We start from the raw sequence: 14271 nt of genomic DNA, 5'->3' as shown, positions 1-14271 counted from the left end.
GTCATACATTGAAAATGTGCATTCTTGGAATACAACCAGAACCAAAGAAATACACTGTACATGTAAATGTATATTAAACAGTGTTGAAAATGTGTATATAATAGATTCCTGTATTGTGGAAACAAATGCTATTTGTTGTGAGATGTACTGAACTTCCTATGTCATTCAACCCTACATTTTAGTATGTATAACAATAGCAAGACATTGTATTACGGTATCACTTTCCAAGATATCATACATAGGCTACATGTAAAACAAGTATGAAATACTGCAGACAATACTGTACGTGATATGAATATAATTTGATTTGATTTCTTTTAAGGTAAAATCAAAATTCAATTATGATAAATACGGGAGAATTCAACCAAATGGGTAAACTCTGCTCCATGCATTTACATGTACATGCAGGTGCATTGCCAGCTAAGCAAAATGGACAGTGACTATAAAATCTGTCAGCATTCTGCTAATAAACAATAATGTGGCCGAGTTCTTGTGGCAGAGCCCCCCCCCCCCCCCGATATCCAAATTATGTACATGTACTTTATGCAACTCCTTACACTACATGTATATATTAATCACCACCTCAAATAATATTCATTTCTGACAATGATGTAATATTAAAAAAATGCAAACATACATGTACACTCTAAACAGTAAGTGATCTTATCTGTAAAAATAACAAATTACAACAGGAAATTGAAGCTCTCAGTATTTATCAAAACATCTTGATAACACATCCATCAATTCTCAATCACTGTAATTCAAACCTTATGGTCATGATGTATTTAAATCACAATGAATGAGAATTGATGGTAAGCATTAGGTGGTTTCAGACCGCCTCGAAGTTCGTCAGTTCCAGGTATTTTCTGATCGGGAAATTTACCCCAATCAAAAAATACCAGGTTATATTGGCAATGTGAAAGCAAATTACGCGTAATCTCCCCGAAAGAAAATACCCACTAAATAGTAGGTACTTGTCAAAAATACAAGAACTTTCGCTGGGATTTTTCCAAGGTCGCAGGTATTTTGGCAATGTGAAAGCAATTTACGGAACTTTTAGCCCAGCGTGTAGTTGGCTGCTGAGCTAGTGATTTTGAATCTTGCGCATCGCTTGCTTATCAGAACATACTGCGCATGCTCGTAACTTAAGGAACTTATCCCGAAAGGTATGTTTCGGGGCGGTGTGAATGCAGGAATAATTTATGGGTATTTTTTTGGCCTAAACAGTTCCGTAATTTAACGGGGATTCTTATGATTGAGGCGGTTTGAAACCACCTATTGGGTATACTTTCCTTGTTTTTCTCGTCTTCCACAGGTGGTCTCCTAATACTACTAGCATGTACAATAAGTCATACATTTTGCATGATAAAACAAACTCTGGTGGTAACTGAAATACCAAAGGGAAAGTAATGAAATGAGCATTCAATACTTACGAAGTCTCCTCTCCATTTCATCACATCGCCGCACCTCACTCACAAACTTGCGTTGGAATGCATTTACATCTGGATTCAGCTATTGGTATAATTGAATAAAAGACAAAATAGATAAATGATATTATAAAAGAATGAATCAAATGAGACAAAGTCAACTTATTTTAATTACTTTCATGGAGAGCATTGCAGAATACTAATAATCAGTTGTAAGTCATGAGATCCTAAAATCAATAAAGAAGTATGATACATACATGTACATGTATAACAAACCTCAAAATACTTACATCTCTAAATTGGACCAGGCCTAGTTCCCCAAGCTCTGCTACACATGCATAGGCCGCCTCAGACTGCAAGAACAGCTGGGCTAAGCACATCTCCTCGCTGCGGTACAAGGAACCCATCTTGGCCCGTCAAGTCCTGTTCTCTGTCTAAAATGCGGTGTCTTCAAATTCCAAACTTCAAAAGCAATTTTCCAACTCTTCATATGCAGGATACATTCCAATTAATTCATTAGAGTCCTTAGTCCTGCAACATTTGAAAATACATGTAAAGAAATTGAAACTTCAAAGTTTAAACAATAAATGATATAATCTTTAAAAATCAATTATTTAAAACTCATTCATTATAAACTAGTAACCAAAACTAGGAAAAAAGGAAGCTATGACATGTTTTAAAATACTTTTCAATTGCACTGGGCAAATTTTTTTCTTAATTTCGGGGGCTACTTTTCATAACTGATTTCCTAATTCTTCGACATTGGATAAAGCTTTTACATTGCAATAAATGGGGAATTTCAGTGGCTCTCTTTATGTTTTCCATGACACTTTTCATTTTCCATGGCTTTTAAGCATTTCATGGGCGAAATCACCCCAAGCCCTTGTGTATTTTTCCCCCTGAAGAGGTCTACATTGTATATGTATGCATATGTACATGTAGATCACACAAGATCTCAATTGAACAATACATAATTCATCATACCAGTACAATGCATTCCTAGACCTCCTTTTTCCCCTCATTTCTATGTTGTTAATTTCAACATGCTGTTGATTTTTCTTTATTTCAAAGATGTGTATGTATAGGATGTACATACTATAGTGTGTACATTATGATGCCATATGTTAATCCTCTCATTATGCAGAACCAGGGGTCATTACGATCTATTCATGGATGAATGATACCATAAAGGCCTCGAATCAATATGAATACGCATACCAGGTCCCTTTAATCACCCTCGACTAATAATAACCTGTTAAAGCTGCAAGGGATTTCACAAAATGATACAATGCACAATGAAATAATCAAGACAAAAGAATAATTAGGCTAACAACTTTATACAATTTTGTACAATGCGTACGCACTTACAACTTTTAACATCTATCTACATGTACATGTATCTATATTTTTCTCCTTCCCAATATGATATCCTCTTTGACTACATGTTAGTTATGATCAATCCCGGTTTTACAAACTGAAGGGCATATCAAAAATACATGCAGTATTAGGGACTTCAGATTTTTCAGGACACAGGTCTCTGTTTATATACAAAATAGCCTCGGAAATAAAAATGCAGTGATTTCTCTTTATACATTTATTTTATAAAAAAATCATCTTCAGAAATTACTGTACACTGTACTTCTGCCCAAGTGTTGTGCAATATGCGATACATGTATATTAATGTACATTGTACATGTACAATGTATGAACGGATACTTTACTGATGTAAATTGCAATGCCAGTCAAATGACCTCAATTTGGCTTTAATACCTGCACACCATATGGGATGATATGTTTGCAACAAACACTTGCTGGTACAGATCAATGTTATTGGGAGATTCATTTCAGAGACATACATGTAAGCCTCAGAGATGAGACGATAGTGAATGCGCATCTCATAACATGTAATTAGATGCCTGCTGGTACTGTAGCATCCATCTCTTGAGCCTACATGTACGGCATGTGTGTGTGTGTGTGTGTGGGTGTGTGACAGCTAGAGAGAGAGAGAGAGTTCTGTATATTATGTGTGATGGGTACATTGTGCATTACAGTATGACTGTACACCATATTACTTTCTATGTCCGCTTCTACTGTCACAATTATGGGGTGTGTGTTGTCTGGTTGACAGCAGGTTGAATGGCAATATTAATAACCAATATCCAGCTACATGTACTGTACTTGGATCACAAGACTTGTTCATATTTTAACATTACCTGTATTTCATTTACATGTACATAAAAGACAAGTGAGACAGCCATGTTATATGAAGGTAAAATAAATGTGCATTAAAAAAAGGACGACGTACTCCTAAAGTATTATACAGTATTAAGTACACACAGACTACACACCTTATTGTCAGCAAAATCACCAAATAAATATTTTGGTCACAATCAGTGCACTTCACGAAAATGAAATGTAATTTAATGAATATTAAAAGAGAATTTCCATATACACTTTTACTCCCACAAATTAGGCCCTTATCAGAATTGCATTTTGAAGAGAAGTTGATGGTGATGGGAGGCTATTCAGACTGATCCGCATTGAAGTTACAAAAACATGATGATTGAAAACAGAAGACTTTATAAAGTCTGAATGACATACATGTACAAAAATGTAAACAGAAAAAAAAGAACAGAAACTGAAATACAAATTTGATAAATGAATACCAGGTAGTACAGTTGATTGTATCATGCAAGATAAAATAAACCGAGGTGAAAGCTAGCGGCTCCCATTTCGTGCATGGCACCACTGATTAAGGACATGTACGTGCGTATTATGCTTTTTACACTGGATATTTTTAACACCGTACTATCCCTGTAAACCCCATACTATTTTTCCCCCTTTTCACACAGGCCAAATTTTCTGCCTAACCCCGCGTTAGAAAATACTTGCTTGCAATCCCTCACTTGTGGTACCCGTACAATAGGATGTTTCAGATAATTTGCATCTAAATTAAAGTGACATACAGGAGTGTGAATGTATGATTACCGTCAATATAAACAGTGCTAACCATAAATAAGGATCATACCAATAACATGATACCAGCAAATAAAAAAAAAAACAGAAATGATCATGTGATTGACAGGGGAAAATATCCACAGAGCATTTCCATGGAGCTGTTACAGAAAGGAGAGAATTGTAATTCATGTACTGTATGCATTATGAATTACAAAGTGTTAGAATAAGATGCCTCACAATTATAAACATTCCACTTCCCTTACATTCATTGGAAATTGGGATTAAAGGTATCAGTTCTGCAATAATCAAATTATAGACCAACTCTGTGAACTTTGTTAGGATTGTATATTTGGTACATTTTGGTACATACACTGTAAATTATATCAAAAGATATGTCAATATTTAAAAGGCTCTTCCTATAATGTGTTGGCCAGCATAGATAGACTGTGATTGCAAAGTTAGATCCTGACAAAAACTAAAAAATTCAGATAATCTGGTCATCTTCGGATGAGGCAGTATTGAACAATGGTATGTACATGTAAAATCTCTTACCACGGAGCTATAGCTCCATGCTCTTATACAGTATATGAAGTAAACATAAAGTACAGTATGTCTCTCAAGGAGACAAAGGACCCCCCCCCCATGCAAACTATTTTATAGGCATTTAAATGTAGCCCTTTGTTCTGAAATTGTTATTTATGAAAGAGATACTACTTCATCCTCCACCCTTACCCTTTTTATGGATTTTCAATTTCGACCAATGTTCTAAAAGTGTCCATGAAATCATGTGCACGATATCTTGGACTTGCCAATAATAATAGACCTGAAAATAAGCCATTTTAAATTTTTTCATGGTTATTTCTTTTAATATACACTCTTAAATTTTAATTCTCATTTCTTTTGTATGTTCTCAACTATTTCATATCCTTAACCTGGATGAAGAATACTAAAAAAAAAATGAAGGGACATTCAAAAGGGAGGTAAGATAAACAGGGCACTTGGTTGCAGAGAGGGGTAAATTTTTAAAAAGATGTCATTGTCAACCGCATATTCTATTTCATCATGGATTCTTTTCTTTCCTCATTCTGTTTCTAACAAATTCTGAAAGGAATAATTTCATTCAATAACAAGAGACAGGAAAATTGCAAGAAAAAAACCGATGGTCATGAGTACAGTACTGTATATGATAATAATCAATATTACCATCATGCTCATCATACATGAAGTAGTCTCCTTATCATCACCATCATAACGGTCGTATGATTCATCATAAATATTATGATGTTCGACTTTAAATTATTTGGGGTACATGTAGCACAGGCCATCCCCCCCAAAAAAAATATAGGGGGATATATCCCCCCGCCCGTGATCAACACTAAAGTCCCTGCCGCCCCCCTGATGATTTCAGCAGCTACTACCAAATAATTCCAAGTCACCAATGTTAGATCGAATGCCACGCCCCAAGGGCAAGGCAAGTTTTTTTTTTTTGATGATCCTACCGTGACTCCAGACTCGAGCGGAATCGAGCAAGGGAAAGAAAAGATCTAACCATGAATCACTTTAGTGAATACGTGTTCAAACAGGATAAAAATAAACAGGTGAAGGGCGAGCTAGCAACGTTGACGCAACACCTGCACCTGCCAGAAGTCTGACAATTTTCCAGCGTTTTTTTTTTTACCTGTTCGCATTACATGTATGTCTATAGTAATAACAAAGTTAGGTATCACATCAATCCATCACCCCCCCCCCCCCCCCATCGGCCATGCACAGCAGTGACACAGTTCACACTAGTCCACACGCACAATTCACAAAAACTTGACTTGTCTTAACTTTGACACTGTTTGAATGTTGGAGAGTATATGTCTGCCTTGACAGGAATAACCGTCGTTTCTGGGGATTTATTTAACAATTTCTGACATTTTACTATCATCCCCATTCATCGACAGTAGTATGTTAGTGCGAGCCTGCATGTGTAATCACATCCACCAATTCAGGCGACCGGGTTTTGTCTAGATTTTTTTTTAAATTCTAAATGACATTATATTATCTTGAACGAAGGCCCACTATTTTCGTTAGATTCTAATCTTTCTTTTGATACTATACATATTCCAAGAAAATATCTAAAATATACGCTACCGATGATTTATTCCTTATTTTTTTAATTTTTCTGCCGGAGAGGAAATAATGGCAGTCGTGTGTTGCTGCCCTCTACGTTCAACGAGTTGTGCATTTATCAATGCTTTCCGATTAGAATTTTCGATATCCTGGCCAATCAATGCGAGCAAAAAGTTCCGAACGCACGCACATCTACAAGCGCAAAGCAGCGGCACAAATCGCGATATATACAGCGACTGGTAAATACGTCTTTAACTTGTAAGGATGATGACGTCATCCAAGATGGCAACTTACGTTGACCAACGAAAGGATCTAAGATGACTAGATCTATGTTTTGATCATCATTTGAAAGGAATTAGCGGTAACTATGTCTTAGGTACGATATTTCTGAATTTTATATATTTTTTCGTAAATTTGGATGTAATTTCTTTTTTATATCATAATGTGACATTTTATGTACAAAAAAACGATCCGAAAATCAGGTTTTTGCCGAATGTTAGATCTAACGTTACTGCTAAATACGTTCTCTTTACTGTACGTATGGGCCAACAACTCTTCAGTCTATGTATTGGTGAGTGGAGCTAACGCAGTTCAGCGGAACAACCAAAATACAGAGTCTGTAATGTCTGCCTAACCCAGGCCAGGGAGCTCCGCCTCCGGCCCCCTCAGTCAGACCGCAGGTCCCTATGTTAATGAGCAAAAAGGCCAGATTCATCCAAATCATCTCGTGGCTGAATCCTCCTCCTTGCAAAATCTCGTGATTCGTGAGATTTTCTTTCTCTAAGAATTTACCTGTTTAAACCTCAAGTTAAATGAAATATTATTGCACCATCAGGGACCTGGGAAGCGGGGGTGCTGGGGGTGCTGAAGCACCCCCAGAAATTTTCCTGGGGGTGCTGCATGTATTATTTTCCATAGGCAGCACCCCCACGAAATCAGGTTCCCTTTGTATTTTTTTTATATATGTTATAATGGACATAATTATCACATCCGACAATCGCAAATCATTTACATAGTCTTTCACATATTCGTATAACGCGACTCAATCAAGCTCCGGCACTCCGATCCGATACAGACGTGGTTGCGCGCGATACGTGGTGATAACCATAGTTTACATACTACTCGATAGCAGGGAGGGACATGGGCGTGGTTGGACTTGAAACTTCCAGGTTATATATTATCTCGAATCAAGTGTGCGCGCGCCCGACCGCCTTTTTTTTTAAATAAACAATTACAAGTCAGACAATAGAAATCAAATTTCACAGTCTTTTTCGCCCTGCCCCATGGCCCTGGGAGGCTGGGGTGCTGGGGGTGAAGCACCCCAAAAAAATTGGGCGTGCTGCATGTGTTATTTTCCATAGGCAGCACCTCCTGGAAATCGAGAGGTAAGTTGATAAATGACAGAAATGTAATGAAAATGAACGACGTTTTGTAGAACTCCCCCCCCCCCCACTTCAAAATTTTCTGACACAGTACTTAAAATAGTGTTTAAATTCACCTTTTTTGAGATCGGAATATCAAATATTTTCTGTTCGCGCTTCGTGCTCTCATTATTGATTTTTATAATTAAAAAAAATATTTACAATGCCCAGATACTAAGTCTAACTCTAAACACGCGCACGCATGTTTATTCAGATACGCAGCTTGTTTTGGGGCTACTCCGGGCTAAAGATATTTATATCAAATACAATTTTATGAAAATCTGATAACAAATAGTTAAGTTATTTAATTCTAAAGTTTAGCAATATTTTATGAAAATGGTGATATGCATGTCGTCATGAATATTTAATAGGTGGATTGACATGTGCGGAAATCTGTCCCCAAAGGTAGGGGGACCAGGGCCAGGAAAATTTGACAAGCAAAAAAAAGAAGAAAAAAAGTGTTTCACCCAAAATGTAAGGTCATTTAGTCCAAAAGGTATTATTTCGATTGTGAAGTGATGTATTTTTATCCATGAAAGACCAAAAATAGTAGGGGGGACATTTGATATTGTGTCCCCCTACTATTTTTGGTATAGGGGACACGTCCCCCTGTCTCCTCTGGGATTTCTGCCCATGTGGGTTGAAATGTCACATCCCCACTATCCTGTTTCCTGTGTTATTACATGGAATCAAAATTGTTTCATTTTTTCATACCAGTGTAAATGATATGTCTCCCTTATAATGAAATAAGTTGCAGCGAAGAATATCTAATGGACTAAATCAGTTGTCAATTTAACTTTTTTTGGTTCTTGAAGGGAAAATATTAAATAAACATAATTTTATATAATAAAATACAAAATAACAAGTGGGGATATGACATCAGTTTGCTCATTGAATATTAATGAAGACATGCTTAAAACACCGGAATAATGCTAATCTTTAAAATGCAATAACTTTGATATTCCTTGTCGGATTTTGATCAAATCTTTATTCTTATGTTCGTCTGATTTTTCTTTCTTTATCTGTTCATACCATATTAAATTCAGTGTGGAGTTTTAGATCAGAATATCAAAAATTTTCTGCCCGCGCTTCGCGCTCACATTATTAATGTAAGAATATATCCGATTACCCATCATTTTCTTCATTTACAAAACATGAATAGAATGTCCTAATTATAGGTCTGAAATCTCAATTTTGTTTCCGCTCGCATCAATTGTATAGTTATATACCTATCCTGTTCATGATTAGAAAAGTGCTTAAGATGTCCTGTTTTTAGGTCTGAAATCTCATTTTTAATTCCGCTCGCGCTTCGCGCTCGCATCAATTGTATAGTTATATACCTATCCTGTTCATTCTTGGAAAAGTGCTTAAGATGTCCCGTTTTTAGGTCTGAAATCTCATTTTTATTTCCACTCGCGCTTTGCGCTCGCATCAATTGTATAGCTATATATCTATCCTCTTCATTATTAGAAAAGTGCTTAGAATGTCTCGTTTTTGGGGTCTGATATCTCAATTTTGTTTCCGCTCGCGCTTTGCGCTCGCATCAATTGTATAGTTATATATCTATCCTGTTCATGATTAGAAAAGTGCTTAAGATGTCCTGTTTTTAGGTCTGAAATCTCATTTTTAATTCCGCTCGCGCTTCGCGCTCGCATCAATTGTATAGTTATATACCTATCCTGTTCATTCTTGGAAAAGTGCTTAAGATGTCCCGTTTTTAGGTCTGAAATCTCATTTTTATTTCCACTCGCGCTTTGCGCTCGCATCAATTGTATAGCTATATATCTATCCTCTTCATTATTAGAAAAGTGCTTAGAATGTCTCGTTTTTGGGGTCTGATATCTCAATTTTGTTTCCGCTCGCGCTTTGCGCTCGCATCAATTGTATAGTTATATACCTATCCTGTTCATGATTAGAAAAGTGCTTAAGATGTCCTGTTTTTAGGTCTGAAATCTCATTTTTATTTCCGCTCGCTCTTCGCGCTCGCATCAATCATATAGTTATAAACCTATCCTCTTCATGATTGCAAAAAGTGCTTAGAATGTCCAGTATTTAGGTCAGAATGTCAAATTTTCAGCTCGCGCTCGCATTATTTGATTGTTGATATATGTATCGCCTTAATGGGTAACTGCAAACAGTCCTTTAACACTTCCCTTTCGATCAGACTAGAGCGTATATAAAAAATATCTGCTCGCACTGATCACGTTCGCAGTTATTATTTGCTACATACGCATCTTAATGTTCAGGATCACAAACATTGCTCAAAATGTTCAATTTTTCAGGACAAAAAACATGAAATTTCCCCCCCTAAAAAAAAAAGCTCGAGCTTCGCGCACGAGTTATCTAATTATATATCTATGTTCTTTTATAAGAAGAAAGCTAAGAAGTGACTGTCATATATATGTATGTATGTATATATATATATATATATGTGTGTGTGTGTGGGGGGGGGTGGTGGGTGTGTGTGGTGCCCTTAGAGGTGTGTGTGTGTGTAATTATGGAAAACTCAATTGTGTCCCCCCCCCCCCCACCTTTGAGGAGAGATTTCAGCACCCCCACTGAAAAAATCGTTCCCAGGTCCCTGTGCACCATCAGATAGAGTAAATGTTACTCTTTCATATTGGTCATTTATTTTGTATACAATATTTTGTTAAATAAGTAAATTTCTGGCCTGAAAATGTGCCTCAAAAGAAAGTTATGCAAAAATTTTCATAACTATTCTTTTCAGAAACAAAATTTATTATAAATATATGACAGATCTTTCCAATGATTATGTGTTCGTAGGTCGGCGAACTTTAATTTTTTATATGTTAAATTTAATTTGGCATTTATTGCCGAACCCCGAACCGAACCAAAGTTCGGAAAAAAATTGCCGAACCGAACCGAACCCGAACATGCCGCCTGACTTGCAGCACTAGACTACATGAAATCCAGAGTTCTGATTGGCTGGATAAGGTTCACAGAACAACAGGCGCGGGGTATTTGAGGAGATTACCACATGGGAAGTGTGACCTTCCCATGAACCCAGGCACTGTTGGAATTTTGCAGTGTGTGGTCTCCTTGACCAATCAGAGTGCAGTATTCTTGTTTTCAAGTACCTCGAGCGAAGTTCGTGCAGGCTCCACTCCACTTCACTACCGCTACACTACATGTACGCTCCACCTACCCGAACTTCGAGACCATGAACTCGATCGGATATTCCGAGTGACAAAAGGTGGGATTTTATGGGGAGAAAATACAAAATTCATGCAACATCACGATCTTTAAAAACAAGTACAACTAATATTCTTACTTTACACAAAGTTTCACTTCTTTTCCATGCTTCTATCAGTCTCAAAATTTATGATTTAGAGCCAACATGAAGTTCCTCACACGTAATAATTCGCTGCCGATTTCAGAACGTCGCATGTGCGCGAGGGTCCGAGCTCGGACCAGACCCGGTACCTCCTGCATGCGAAGTTTTGAAGTCGGCAGCGCATTAATATTTATACGTGTGAGGAACTTCATGTTGGCTCTAAATCATCAATTTTGAGACTGATAGAAGCATGGAAAAGAAGTGAAACTTTGTGTAAAGTAAGAATATTAGTTGTATGATGGTGGGCCCCAAGTCTGCGCACCTAACAGTTTGAGTTAAGATTTATCATGAATTTCTTCTTATTTCACAAAATCTTTTGGTTAATAGTATTTCTTATATTATTAGGAGTAAGTGTACCAAATTTCTCATTAAAAAATGAAAGAAAATCTAAGATTTTCTTGAAAAAACCTTTGGGCAGTCATTTTCAGATTGAAAAAAAAAATGGTACCCCATGTCTGCGCACTCATTCACTTTGCACACGATTCAGGGATTTTGATGACAAAGGCTGCATTTTGAGGCCGTCACATGAAATGCCCTGAATTCATTATTTTTCCACCATTTTGAGTCGGATTTTTTTATGAATACCTGTCTATGTATTGCATGTGTAAAGTTCGTGCTCGTTGCATATCTTCTTTTACAAGAATCGCGCAGATACGCGGGAGCGCAGACTTGGGAGACCGCGCAGACATGGGGGAACTTACCATAGGATGGGGGGTCGGGTGTCCGGACACTTTATATTTTTGAAGCCTTCTTTTTGTCTTTGGATTACACTAAAAATATTAATTCAATAGTTGTAATCATCTTCTATTTTGTTCTCTATAATATTTCCTTACACTTTGTACTAAAAATTGATGAAACTTCGCTTGTAAATTGTTCCAAATAACTTTCTAAAATTGATCGTCCGGACACACAACCTGTCCGGACACACAACAACTGGGTACCGGGTATACTTGTTTTTAAAGATCGTGATGTTGCATGAATTTTGTATTTTCTCCCCATAAAATCCCACCTTTTGTCACTCGGAATATCCGATCGAGTTCATGGTCTCGAAGTTCGGGTAGGTGAAGCGTAGTGTAGCGGTAGTGAAGTGGAGTGGAGCCTGCACAAACTTCGCTCGAGGTAGTTTTCAAGCTGCTTTATGTACTTGGCAAATGAAAAGTGTGATCTTGACCCGATTAGGCCTTAAGCCTTAAGGCTTAACCAATTCTTATTTTGAAACCTATAGGGCCTATCATTTTAAAGCATACATATTCAGCTTTATCACCTATTTATCTAACCCAGAGAGCTCCCGCCCGCACAGCGGGCGGGAGCCCAGAAGCTTACCGTGTATTTTACCATTGTCACCGGACTAGGGTGATTTATGGTCTAAATATTTCTCCAAATGAATTGTGAAAACAGAAAGTATACAATTACCACGATTATATGGATGAAGGTCTAACGAGTGGCAGATTCCTGACATCTGGGCACAGTCTGGAACCTCAAAAAAACGAAAAGTTCTCTCCTTCTACCCCGTCTCGATCGGCCATTTTTGTTAAAATGATGGGGTGTCCAAACTTCGCGGACTTTTAAAAAATATTCATCAGGCTTAAATTTGTTCACAAAATATTCATAATTTATACAAAACCAATTCAGGAAATATTTACCACATTGACGGCAAGATCCTAAACTATAAAATCATGGACGAAAATGTAAAGTAGGTCAAGGGGTTTCGCCGGTATCGCTATCTCAAAATTCTATTCCGATCGGCGAATGCGCGCTGTGCTGGAAAACCGTTCTGAAAAGTGTGACCTAACTTCGCGGACCAAAGTTTTTGTGGAGATTTAAACAAAAACTCAAGCTCAAAAAGTGAAATATTTATACCAGATTGACAGCAAAATGCTATAGAATCAGTTAGTACCACATTTAACTCACATTTTTGATGATTTCTGCTTGCAAAATGGTGATATCGTGATGCTTGTTGAGAATATCAGATTTCTTCAAAACGGGCGCCAACGGTGACAAATTTGCCGATCTTTTGTCAATATTTTCATGATTACTGAACTCATCCTAAAGAAACTTACACCAAAGGGTAATTTTAGGTCGCTTTTCACGTTGATGATGTCAGATTTTAAGGATATCGGCTAGTTTTTTAGATAATGACCGTCCGCGAAGTATGGACACGCGCGAAGTTTGGACTCACTGCCATACTATTTATCATGATCTAAAAATCATTTGGGCTCAAACAAAAATAAGGTGTGAAAATAGCAGCTTTTGTCAGGTGAAAATAATTGTTTTATAGCATATTTTAGATCAAAATTTTAACCTATATTACAAAATCTTTGAATACATTCAAACACATGACCTGAAACTGAAAGAATGATTCTTCTTAATTCTTTACAAATGATACCAAATTCATGAAATTCGATGCACAATTAGAGCAGCAATGACCGAATGAAAAGAGGTGTTTTGGTCCGCATCAAGCTCATTAAATATGCACAACATCTCAAGTCATGAATATCACTTGGATGAAAGAAGCCACTTTCTTGGGACCTGCCGTCTGACTGCCCTCGGCTTCGGCTTCGCCTTCGCGGGCCGGAGCTCCCTGTGTAATATTCTCACAGTCACACATGCACACCACTCGCACCCATTTGGCCATTGCACAAAACATACGATAAAATACCGAATCTCACGATGAAAAACTTTCTATATCATAAGCAAAACGTCACAAGCAAAAGTGATAATCTTAAAATGACAAATTATTCTTTCTCACCTTTATCAAAGCATGAAAAACAGTACAAATAATCCAGGCTTTCCGGTAAGTTCCCGGCAGATATTTGGGGGGAGGTTTCTCAAGGAGCGATAACAATCGGATTATTACGATCGCGATATTGGTCGCGCGTAGCGCGCACTCACTGCCTTGTAATTATTATAATTAAAGAAAGAAAATTTCATCTGAAAAGACATTACACTGAAAGACCGAATACACTCAAAATTAATCAGCTACAGTATTTAATTG

General features: G+C 37.2%; 1 protein-coding gene across 1 annotated transcript in view; it reads right to left on the bottom strand.

Moving 5' to 3' along the window:
- LOC129277703 (V-type proton ATPase 116 kDa subunit a 1-like) overlaps positions 1-3857 on the bottom strand; it is a 28891-nt gene extending 25034 nt beyond the window's left edge. The window contains exons 1-2 of the mRNA XM_064110179.1: positions 1718-3857; positions 1434-1512 (exon numbers count right to left, since the gene is read on the bottom strand). Of these exons, the coding sequence (XP_063966249.1) occupies positions 1434-1512; positions 1718-1834 (196 nt within the window). The 5' untranslated portion in view covers positions 1835-3857. The remainder of the gene's footprint in view (positions 1-1433; positions 1513-1717) is intronic.
- Between the last annotated feature and the right edge of the window lie 10414 nt (positions 3858-14271).

Source organism: Lytechinus pictus, chromosome 15 (genome assembly GCF_037042905.1).
Source record: "Lytechinus pictus isolate F3 Inbred chromosome 15, Lp3.0, whole genome shotgun sequence".
In the NCBI taxonomy this organism is placed as follows: Eukaryota; Metazoa; Echinodermata; class Echinoidea; order Temnopleuroida; family Toxopneustidae; genus Lytechinus; species Lytechinus pictus.
The sequence above is the reverse complement of the archived record's forward strand: the minus strand, read 5'-3'. Positions and strand labels throughout refer to the sequence as shown.